This window comes from Acanthochromis polyacanthus, chromosome 8, assembly GCF_021347895.1.
Source record: "Acanthochromis polyacanthus isolate Apoly-LR-REF ecotype Palm Island chromosome 8, KAUST_Apoly_ChrSc, whole genome shotgun sequence".
Classification (NCBI taxonomy): Eukaryota; Metazoa; Chordata; class Actinopteri; family Pomacentridae; genus Acanthochromis; species Acanthochromis polyacanthus.
In genome coordinates this window covers 24,962,797-24,975,251 of record NC_067120.1, presented here as the reverse complement: position 1 = coordinate 24,975,251, position 12,455 = coordinate 24,962,797, and the positions used below count along the sequence as shown (strand labels likewise).

The 12,455-nt window shown below is 37.9% G+C and overlaps 1 protein-coding gene across 1 annotated transcript in view; it reads left to right on the top strand.

Annotated features, from left to right (window-relative positions):
* The window catches only part of LOC110959661 (voltage-dependent calcium channel subunit alpha-2/delta-4-like), a 124,711-nt gene that overhangs the window by 31,076 nt on the left and 81,180 nt on the right, over window positions 1-12,455 (top strand). The window contains exons 10-19 of the mRNA XM_051951590.1: window positions 730-819; window positions 1,005-1,118; window positions 2,554-2,632; window positions 2,721-2,854; window positions 3,675-3,752; window positions 7,043-7,123; window positions 7,238-7,312; window positions 7,530-7,616; window positions 8,056-8,127; window positions 9,515-9,576. Coding sequence (XP_051807550.1) covers window positions 730-819; window positions 1,005-1,118; window positions 2,554-2,632; window positions 2,721-2,854; window positions 3,675-3,752; window positions 7,043-7,123; window positions 7,238-7,312; window positions 7,530-7,616; window positions 8,056-8,127; window positions 9,515-9,576 — 872 coding nt within the window. The remainder of the gene's footprint in view (window positions 1-729; window positions 820-1,004; window positions 1,119-2,553; window positions 2,633-2,720; window positions 2,855-3,674; window positions 3,753-7,042; window positions 7,124-7,237; window positions 7,313-7,529; window positions 7,617-8,055; window positions 8,128-9,514; window positions 9,577-12,455) is intronic.

Sequence of the window (12,455 nt, the reverse complement as noted above, 5' to 3'; positions counted from 1 at the left end):
TGCTTAAATTATGCTGAACCAATGCTTAACTAATGCTTAATAGTGTATAGTTATTATAAAGTGTTACCTAATAATCTAAAACAACCTGTTTAAGTAATACTTATAGAAAAATGATGGCTACAATATACACTACTGTTCAAAAGTTTGGGATCATCCTGGCAATTTCATTTTTTCTATGAAAACTCACACTTTTATTTCTGTGCTAACATAACTGCGCAAGGGTTTTCTAATAATCAATTAGTCTTCCAACAAGATTAGCTACCACAACATACCATTAGAATACAGGAGAGATGGCTGCTGGAAATGGGCCCCTGTACCCCTATGTAGATATTCCATTTAAAATCAGGCGTTTCCAGTCTGCATTTGTCATTGATTATATGTTATCTTCATTGAAGAAAACCGCTTTTTTAAAAAAAAATAAGGACATTTCTAAGTGATCCCAATCTTTTGAACAGTAGTGTATGTAGTGCTGCTGATTTATGAAACAACCTCTTTCCTCACTGTATGTGTTATATATGATGTTCCTCATGTCCTCTATCACAGTGTTTTGGAGTCCTTTATTGATAACATAACTGGGTGGGTGAGGGTGGAAATCGGGTGGGGTTGTTTGCACTGTTTTATTGCATTTTTTTTTTACTTTTGTAAACCAATCTGTTTTGCATTTTTGTTTGTATGAAAAGCGCAATAGAAATAGAAATAAAGTACGATTGACTGATGAATTGATTTCAGCACTTCAAGCTGTTGGTGGATGAGCTGCATGTTAAAGGAGAAGCCAAGCTCAAGAATGCCATGAAGGAGTCTTTCAAAATTCTGAATGAGGTTTGTGTCCCTTTTTGTTCTCTGGGGTCAGAGGTCAACTGTCCTGTGAAACAAAAGCACATACAAAGATTTCCATACAAAATCAAACTGACAATTTAACATAAAGCTTTGCAAATATGTCACTTTAAAATGGATGGTGAAGTTGTTGCTGTGTATAAACTCAGAGTGTGTATGTTTGCATGCAGGCGAGGGCAAATGGTCAGGGCAGCATGTGTAATCAGGCCATCATGCTAATCACAGACGGAGCCATGGAGGACTTTGAGTCTGTCTTCGAGGAGTTCAACTGGCCTGAGCGCAGGGTGAGGAATGCGAACTGAGATCAGAGACATTTTGTCAAAATGAGTTCCCTTTCAAATAACTACCAGAATGTAGTAGGAGACAGTATTTCTGTGTGGTGAAAATGATCATATCTGCTGAGACAAACCAAACAAATGTGAACACAAAATGCAGTTGTTTCCTCAAGTTAATTTCCTGGAAATCAGGACTTCTTCTCAATGGCAAAAATTTTATTTGAATGAATGCCTGCCAAAGGAGAGCTTTTCCATTCTTTCTCTATCTAAATGACCAAGTATATTGATCTTTGACAATCCCAATGACTTAGCTCTATTTCTTTATCATTTATAGATGGAGATACTTTAACTGCTGTCATTGTTTGTATATCTGTTATGCTGCATGACTAAATCGGCACCCATGCAGGTTTCGCCAGATGTCAGATGCTTAGATAAGATAAATGCATATATCAGTGTCCAGGTTTCATTCAGACAACTCCAGATAACATTTTTTTTCAAAGGCCTGTCCTAAAATCAGGATATGAAATTTTCATGCACAGAATGTGAAATAACCAAAAAACACTGCACCTTTCTGTGGCTGATGTAACAGAGAAGATATACTAGAAAAACAATGATTTGAGTAAGTACATGTAGAAATCTACATTCTGATATAGATTTGACAACCAAATCAATATTGTAAAAGTGAGTAAAAGCAGTAGGATTTTGACTGTGTTTTTGATTCAGCACACTTAGACTACCATTCAAAAGTTTGGGGTAACTTAGAAATGTCCTTATTTTTGGGGAAAAAAAACAACAACATTTTTTTTCAATGAAGATAACATTAAAATAATCAGTAATACAGTCTTGACATTTTTAATGTGGTAAATGACTATTCTAGCTGGAAACAGCTGTTTTTTAATGGACTATCTATATAGGAGTACAGAGGCCCATTTCCAGCAACCATCACTCCTGTGTTCTAATGCTACATTGTGTTAGCTCATGGTGTTGAGAAGTTAGTTGGTGATCAGAAAACCCTTGTGCAATTATGTTTTTAGCACATAAATGAAAGTGTAAATTTTCATGGAAAACATGAAATTGTCTGGGTGGCCCCAAACTTTTGAATGGTAGTATACCTGTAGGTTGCTGGATAGCTCAGTGACTACCACTCCTTACTTTAGCACAGGAGATCAATGGTTCAAATCCAAGTCAGGGTGTAGTTGTCGAGTGAGGACCCTTTCTGCTGCCTCGCCTACCTACCTTGTATCTACTCTCAGATGTATGTTGCTTTGGATAAAAGCTTCTGCTGAATAAAATTGTAAATTGTTATTGTAAAGACTTTGTGGAGTGCAAAAACCTTGTGTATTACACAGAGAAACAGGACACATTTAGAAGTCTTTCATAACCAGAATTGTCATGTTGAGTTAAAAACAGAAAAAGACGTAAATAATTGTGCTTCTCTGCTTAGGTGCGAGTCTTCACCTACCTGATTGGCAGAGAGATGACCTTTGCCCAAAATACCAAATGGATTGCCTGCAACAACAAAGGTCAGTCGTGTGCGTGTGTGCACATGTTTCAAGTTTCATGTTTTTTGTGTATGTGTAAACTCATTTATGCTCATGTGGCTTTTGTTAGGTTATTACACCCACATCTCTACGCTGGCCGATGTGCAGGAGAACGTCATGGAGTACCTGCATGTGCTCAGTCGGCCAATGGTCATCAACCACGACCATGACATCATCTGGACAGAAGCCTATATGGACACTGTGGTGAGCTGAGCTGGCCAATCAGAGGCCATAATCACGTACAGCATGTCAAACATTTTCCTTAATCATATCAGATATGAACCTTTGCTATATTTTCATTTGGGGTGAACTGCTCCTTGAAGTCAGCCTGCTGTACAGTGGTATTCATCTTCATTATCATCTTCATCATCACTGTCACCCATTTGTCTGTTTCCTTCTTGTCGTCTTGGGCTCATTCTCTCATGATCCTCCGGGCCTTCCCCTACATCACTCGGGCAGCTTCCTAACACAAAAGAGGTAAAGAAGAAGAAGTAGCAGTTGAAGTTTTAGACAAACTGTTCATGTCCTGGTGTCACACAGAGTTCCTGAAAGTTTTGGTTTGGATTGTAGTGACTTCATCCTCAGTGACCATGACTATGTATTTAAATTCATACAGAGCTACCAGCTGTCCTACACCACCATCTGGAGTTCAACCTCTGAATTGTACTATTGACATGCAGTGTCTGCATAAACACTGTTGAATAGTTTTGTCTGAAGATTAAAAAAAAGTGAAAATTCAAATGTGGATACAAAACTCACCAGTAGAAATACAAGACATCAAACACATTATATGCATACAAAAGGACTGTAAGGTACAATATAAGGTCCAGTATATAAGAGACCTTTTTCAAGAATGAGTTTAGTTCTTGAAAATATGTTATTTGTGGCAACTGTGGAGATCAGTTCTGTCTATACCAATATTTGGAATTATTATCTTTACAAATCCTTTCCTTGATCATTCATATATGCTGAATGTGTGCTAAAAATAGTCACACCATGTGACAAAAACTGTCCTGTCTCTCAGCTCTTCAATACCAAGGCTCAGAGTCTGCTGCTGATGACCTCAGTGGCCATGCCGGTGTTCAGCAAGAAGACGGAGACGGTCAGTGTCAACTCATGAATCTTACAATGGAGAACATTATATCGCACTATAAAATACTTACTTTGATCTCTTGATTTGGTTATTTAATAGCAATGATATTATTTTATTGAGAGTTATGTTAGTTGGTTGTTCTTCAGTCCAGACTTAAAATCGACATCAGCAATGAAACTTCATCATACAGGCTCACATAAGAAACCTCTATTGTTCCATTTCCTACATGCTCATAGAAGTGGAGTTAGGCCCATGAATGACTATTGGCCATTATTTAGACCCCTTAACGATATGACTGTTGGATCCTACACCGCAATTGACACAGATGCCTCTCCTACAAATTTCCTGCAGTGGCACCTCCCTATCAATGAATTTCTTGTACACTAAAGTACTGAATTTGTGCAAGGTTATGTACAGCAAGAGACAGCATTAACAGGAAAACATACACATGGGACTTTATGGGGAAATGAAACGGAAATGAGAATTAAACTAAAATGTCTGTCGGAAACTGAATTAATTACAGACAGAAGGCAGTTGCATTTTATAAAGTTAAGTTTTTAAAAAATTACCTTTGATTTGCCATTTACATTATTCGTTTCCTATTATTATCCTCTATTGGATGCTCAGTACAATGTTTTTCTTCCAGCAGTCTGCACACTGTGTTGTATCTAACCTCATGTATGTCACTTTGGATAAAAGAGTCTGCTAAATCAGTGGTTCCCAACCTTTTTCCTCAGAGCCCCCCCTACTTACATCCAAATAAGCCCGAGCCCCGACTGGAATCGCATGTGGAAAAAATGTTTTCAGAAATTAACTTGAACTTTAATATCTGCATGAGAAATTTTAACATGGAAAATGTACCACTTTTAGTAAAAGTAAACTTTCTTCCTTAAAACTTCAAGTGAATCTCTGAAGACATCAGTACAACAAAAGAAAATAAAAACAATAACTGGCTAAATAAATTCGTTATCAATAACCAGTTCTCTTGTCATTCAGAAACAGAATTATGCTATTTAAACACATCCACGTTTACTTGAAAATAAGAACATTAATAATAATATCATCTGTTTAAAACTTGTTTGCACCAGAGTAGAACTTTTGATAAGTGGCTCAAAAGGCAATGAGACACACTCACAAAATGTATTCTTTGTAAGAAATGTGTTTTTTAAAAAAACGGTGCCCTTTTTTTTTGACGTTGTCATCTTGTTCATAATCTAATGACCTCCTTGGGCTTGCATATCTCTGACGAGAGGAGGAATGTCAGGTGTTACGTTTGTGACTGCAAGCCTGAAATCCTGGTGGGCATCGAGCCTGTTACGGGCTTTTGTTTTTATTATAACAAGTGCACTGAAAGGCCGTCTCAGACAGGTATGTGGTGCTGAACGGAAGAATAACCCTCCGTATTGCATGCATGGCCAGCTTGGGTGCAACAGCGTGTCCTTTCACTATCCAAAACTTTTTGTATCCATTCTCCTGAAAATATTTCCTTGACACCGTATCAGCTTGGAGGTCGGCAAGCTCATCTTCACAACCGATGTATTCCACGACCTGAAGGCTGGAGGTTTAGGGATCGACCACCCACGCTTCCTTTGATAAGTACTCATCAACATCAGCAAAGCGGGACTTAATTTCTTCCTGCAGCAGGTTCATGTGCCGCGTAAACTCCGCGCGTAAAGACGCACGCACAATGCCCCCGGACTGTTTCATCAGCAGCGGAAACTGTTGCAAGTCTCCTTTTGACATTTTTCCCGATCTGTACTCCAGTTTACGCACAAAAGCACCCAGTGCGTTTTTACAATGCACAATGTTTGATTCCGGTCCCTGCATCCGCTTGTTTGTCTCGTTGTACAGAGTAAATGTGTCCCCCAGATATGCTGTTTTGATGCAAAACGCATCAGTAAGTTGCTCGCGCAGCTGTGGGTTGTGATCTTGCTCAAACTCCTTTATTTTTTCTTGCAGCTCTATAAAACGCACAAGCACTTTTCCACGGGACAGCCAGCACACCTCTGTGTGCAGTAATAGCGTATGGTGCGCTTCATCCTCGCACAGCTGGGCAAAAAGTCTCTTGTTTGTGGGGCGAGCCTTTATAAAGTTTACAACTTTAATTACAGTTGTTAATGTGTTATTTAGGTCCTCGGAAAGTTTTTTGCTGGCTAATGCTTGGCGATGCAGCATGCAGTGAAAAATTACGCACCGCGGCGCATTTTCCTTCAGCCGGCTATGATGCCATAGTGTTCTCATCATTATTTTTATGTCTATAAGCAAATCTAATTTTGACACCCTCAAAGAAGTCAAAGCCTTGCGCCCCCCCTGAGCTCTCTGGCGCCCCCCCTGGGGGGGCGCGGACCCCAGGTTGGGAATCTAGATGCTAAATGAAACTGTAGAACTGCAGAAACAATTTTTAATCTGCTGCTGCCAGACAATGTGAGCTAATCAACTTTTCTTAAAAAATCCCTCATTCTAGGAGGTTTGGCTTGAGATGGAATACCTATTGAACACCAAAGCCTTAGTTTCCTTGATTTGGATCACTTGGTGGTTTAAATAGCTAGTTTCATTTAATGAAACATTGAAGAAAAATATGGATAAACAGTTGGGTAAAGTAGTGGATAAACCATTGGAATAGCTAAAAAATAATAATGGATAAAAGGTTGAAATAGCCAGCTGAAAGTAAAATATACTGTTGGAAATGCTCAACATAATAAATAAACAGTCACCATAGTTAACTAAAAGTAATAAACAGTTGGATTAGAGGTAACTGATATAATTTTGTTTAAGTAGTTGACTAAAAGTAATAGAATAAAAAATGTTAATCTTTTTACAGCTAAAACAATGGAACAGTCTAACTGCTATCTTAAAGTAACACAAGCAGTGTAACAGCCAAAATAACGCACAATTGTGCAATAGATAACCAGTCTAAATCTGTAAAGTAATGGATGAACATAAAATTGTTCACTAAAAATAATGTATACATAATTGAAGTATAATCCATTTATTGCTAGCAGTACTGGGAAACTGTTTTCATACTAAACATTACACATTAGTTTAAAATTCATAAGGTCTTTACCTTATATGAAGTGCTATGAGGTGACATGTTGGGAATTTGTGCTATATAATAGAATTGAATTGAATGAGAGCATGAAAACCCTTGTGCAATTATGTTAGCACATGAATAGAAGTGTGAGTTTTCATGGAAAACATGAAATTGTCTGAGTGACCCCAAACTTTTGAAAGGTAGTGTATGTCTAACCTCTAAGTAGTATTGTAATGCTGAATTTTGACCACCATGGTGCTGTCTCTAGCTGTCCCATGGCATCCTGCTTGGTGTGGTTGGCTCTGACATCCCACTGATGGAGGTGATGAAGCTGGCTCCCAGATACATGGTGAGTTCAAGCCTGTTTCGCTATGTAGCATAGATGTTATTTGAAGGGTTTTGAAAATAACAAAACAGATTTCGCAGCTTAAGCAGTGTTCCTTGTTTTGTGGTTCCCTCTCAGCTGGGAGCTCATGGGTACGCTTTCCTCATCACCAACAACGGTTACATCCTGGCTCACCCTGACCTTCGACCTCTGGTGAGTTCTGTTTCTGTACTGCAGGTTTAAATCATTGTAGCAGACAAATTTAGCTCAAGAACCCTGCAGGAGCAGCTCTTGATTTACTAGATCTATATTTAAAGTGTTACAGTGTAGCAAATGTCCTGAAGGGTACATTAAGGAGAAAGGGTATTAAATATTTATAACAAGAGTCATACAGAATTTCACTACACACAGTGCCTCCTTTGTCCTACAGTATAAAGATGGAAAGAAACTGAAGCCAAAGCCAAACTACAACAGTGTGGATCTGTCTGAGGTAGAGTGGGAGGATACAGACGAGAAGGTAAACACAGATTGTTTCAGGACACAGCTATTAAGGTTTATTTCTGATTTTACCATTTGAATATCAAGTAGCAAAATGAGAAAAATATATGTTTTTTGTGTTTGAATGAAACATCTCACATATACTGTACAGAAATCTCAATTTAATTTCACTCCATTTTAACTTTCTTGATAATAATTCCTCTTATAACCTGACCTGTTGTCACCATTTTGAGAAGGTCACTGAGTGTGACTCAAATGGTTCTGCAATGTACTTAACTAAAGTTCAATTGAGGATACCGCTTTGTACTGATATGACTGTAACAGAAGTAGCATTGTTGTGCTTCATTTTTGGTGCATCAGATTTGGTAGAGTTTCACTAACATAACTGTTTACTGACTTGTTATTCTTGCCAAAAATATGGCCTAATGCTTAAATTCAACTTTGTCTTGTACTTTCAGCTGAGGACAGCCATGGTAAAAGGACAGACGGGTAGACTCACCCTGAACATCAGAGCATCGGTGGATAAAGGGGTGAGGAATCAATCAGTTCAAACACTGTCTGCTTTCCATATCAAACTGTTTCAACAATTTTCATCCAGCTTAGGCATTATGGAATCTCTCCTAGAGTTCTAAAGAAACACCAAATTAGCCCCATTGGGATCCAATAATTATACAGTGAGAGGGTTTTTGAGGAAAGGAAGAATTTTTGTAGCTGGAAGTGATTTCAAAGCCATTTCATTTGTGTAAAGGTAACTGGATAGCAACAAATTCCTAAAACAGAGCCTGATACAGCACCTGTACTTGTTGATCTTGTAAATTTGCTGTAAATCTATTTGGCAGTACGCTTTTTTTGTGTTCTTTACTTGCTCCCATAACTATTTAACAATGCCAGAGTTTGTTAAACAGTCATGCAACTGATAGAATGAAGCTTAAGCTGCTTACATGCTGTAGCAACGAAACTGAATGAGATTACTGAATCATCCAATTATCACTAATAAATTATTTTATTTTCATTACTTCATTACTTTATTCTTTAAATATTTTTGTAAGTAGCATGAAGGGACTACATCTGTATTTTTGATACACAATCATGTGGTGCACAATATTAGTCGAACTTCTTCAGATCATTCCTTATATTTAGATATATTAATTTGCTTGCCTGCAACAGCTGTGTTGTTTTTAGTCTGTAGTATATTTTAAAGGTCACTTTGATCAAGAGTATGGCTTGTTGTTCTTGTAAGAAGTATGCATCCCTAGATTTGTACATGTTTGCAACTGATCATCTGGTGCCAACACCAGAAACCCTGGATTGACTTATAGCCACCTTTGTGTGACCACATAGTGAGAACTGCAATTGTGAAGTTTAGGGAAGGGCTGCACAGTGACTTGATAGTTAGCGCTTTCGCCTTACAGCTAGAAGATCTTGGGTTCCCGACCTTCCCAGAATATTTTTGCATGCAGTTTGCATGTTCTCCTTGTGTATGTGTGGGTTTTCTACTGTTATTCTGACTTCCTCCCACAGTCCAAAAACATGCTGAGGTTAACTGGTAACTCTAAAATGTCCGTAGGTGGGAATGTGAGTGTGATTGTTTGTCTCTGTATGTAGCCCTGTGATAGACTGGTGGCCTGTCTAGGATGTCCCCTGCCTTCACTCTAAGTCAGCTGGGGTAGACTCCAGCCCCACCTTGCAACCTTATTGAGGACCAAGCGGTGTATAGACAATGAATGGATGGAAGTTTAGTTAAGCCACCTAGCGAAAAAAGCCCTGCTTATCTTCAACTTTCTTATAGCACAGGCCTTAGATCACGTCCTGTGCTACTGTGTGGATGCTCTCATCTTGTTCATGTGTGACTTAAGCACTAGAGACTAAACTTCACAGCATTGCTGATGATAAGATGATGCTCATCTCATCCAACAGAAAAGACCTCTGTACCTTGTCAACGACTATTTCCACACAAACATCGATGAGACACCTTTCAGGTAAATCAGCACTTTTCACTGCAGGTTTATTTACTATATCAACAACAAAGGTGCTTTCTGAGAAACTCCTGTTGCAGTGTTAGTATGCCAAAAAGATCCTTCATGTGTTCTTGGTAAGCCATGAATTAGCACTCAGATGATCCATTGACATGTCTATATGTACACAGGTGCTTGTCTCTGCTACTGCTGTTGTGCTTTAAAATGACTGATGGCATGACGCTGAAACGAATACTGTTCAAAGAAACATTTTAGTGTTTTTACCATAACTCATTTTTTTTGCCCACATACAATCTGTCCATAATGGTATTTGCACAGCTTTTCCTTTTAAGCAGAATAATATGCAGTGATGGTAGAAGTGAAGCTTTTTAAAGTCCTGAACCAGAATGAAGGAACTGTGTTGAAAAAGATTCACAGATTGGAAGAGTTTATTCCAGGTAAATTGAGACATCTGCTGGCCAAATTGCACATATATACAGTGCCTATCATAAGTATTCACCCCCTTTGATGTTTTACCCTTTTATTGCTTTCATAAATCAATCATGATCAATAAAATTTAGCTTTTTTAGCAAAACAATTTATTGGAAAAAACTCTTTAATGTCAAAGTGAAAACAGATTTCTATAAAGTAATGTTAATGAAAGAAAATTATATAAATGAAAATAATTGTTTGCATAATTATTCACCCCCTTCAAGTCAGTATTTAGTAGATGCACCTTTGGCTGCAATCACAGCAGTGAGTCTGTGTGGATAGGTCTCAATCAGTCTTGCACATCTGCCCACTGCAATTTTGCTCCATTCTTCTTTGCAAAACTGCTCAAGCTCGGTCAGGCTGCACGGGTATCGGGCATGAACAGCCCTTTTCAAGTCCAGCCACAAATTCTCTATAGGATTAAGGTCTGGGCTTTGACTCGGCCACTCCAGAACATTTACCTGGTTCTTTTTTAACCATTCCTGTGTAGCTTTTGCAGTATGTTTTGGATCATTGTCTTGCTGGAAAATAAATCTTCTCCCAAGACGTAGTTCTCTTGCAGACTGAAAAAGATTGTCCCCCAGGATTTCAGTGTATTTTGCAGCATTCATTCTGCCCTCTATCTTTACAAGCCTTCCAGGTCCAGTTGCTGAGAAACATTCCCACAGCATGATGCTGCCACCACCATGCTTCACAGTGGGGATGGTGTGTTTTTGGTGATGTGCAGTGTTTGGTTTCCGCCAAACATGACGTCTTGTCTGATGGCCAAAAAGCTCAATTTTGGTCTCATCAGACCAAAGAATCTTCTTCCACTTGACCATGGAGTCTTCCACGTGCTTTTTGGCAAACTCTAGTCGAGATCTAATATGACTTTTCTTCAACAGTGGCTTTCTCATTGCCACTCTCCCATAAAGCTTTGACCGGTGAAGAACCTGGGCAGCAGTTGCTACATGCACAGTCTCTCCCATCTCAGCAGCTGAAGCTTGTAACTCCTTCAGAGTAGTTGTAGGGGTCTTGGTGGCTCCTCTCACTAGTCTCCTACTTGCACGGTCACTCAGTTTACGAGGGCGGCCTGATCTAGGCAGATTCACACAAGTGCCATATTCCTTCCATTTCTTGATAATTGATTTCACTGAACTCCGGGGGATGTTCAGTGCCTTGGAAATTTTTTTGTAACCATCCCCTGAATTGTACTTCTCAATAACCCTTTCCCTGAGTTGTTTAGAGTGTTCTTCTGTCTTCGTGGTGTAATGGTAGCCAGGAATACTGATCAACCACTCTCTGGACCCTTCAGACACAGGTGTTTTACAACTCAGTCACTTGAAACACACCCACACCACTCAGGTGATCTTCATTTCACTAATTGTGAGACTATTGGCAACAATTTGATGGACCTCTATTGAATTAGACCATTAAATTAAAAAGGGGGTGAATAATTATGCAAACAATTATTTTCATTTATATATATATATATATATATATATATATATATATATATATATATATATATATATATATATATATATATATATATGGATATATGGATGAATTCGAAATCAGCATTAAATACTGTGGCAAAATTACACTCAAATCCAGTGTGACATCTACCTGATGCTGTAATGTAAGGAGGCCTTGTGATTATTTCAGTTGTATTCGTCAAATTCACTGTCAGAGAAGGACAGTTTATGTAGAAAAGCTTTGCTTATGTAAAACTGAGCAGGATTTTTCCATCACACAATAGTACAGTAACAAATGATCTTAATAGTTAAAAAAAAGGGATATATTTGTGAGGGAGCATGGACTTTGTTTTCAGTGTTAGAAATGCCTTTAAAAAGATAATATACAGTATACTGTTTTATTTTTGGGTCATCTTAACCATTAGATGCATCAGTAGGTCAAAAATGACCAGGTGAGGTCGTTTTCTTGTGATATCTTTGCAGTGAAAAGTTTTTATCATTTTGTATTCCAGCTATTCCTCAAAAAAAAACATGTTTATTTTGACAGTCCATTAAAATTTTTTTAAGTTACTTGTTTTACTTTTAAAGAAATTGTAATATTTGTGTTATTACCCCAAGCTCTTTATCACTGATAATATCATACAAGAGGTGCCACAGTGCACAAACTTGGAGACAGAGCACAGCAATAGCAACATGTTGACATTTTTCTATTGCTGTGATCCATAATTATGATCTGTAATTTTTCTTCTTGTTTTTCTTTTTCAGTTATCAAAATGCTCAAAATCTATTATAAAATGAAAAATAGACATATTTCAAACGTAAAATCTCATGTTCAGTGTAGCACTTTGAGATTTTTGCCTAAGTGAAAAGTGCATTACAAATAAAAATTATTATTATTATTATTACAATTATTCTTGTTTGGGCAAAAATATAGTTTAAACAATAATACAAATA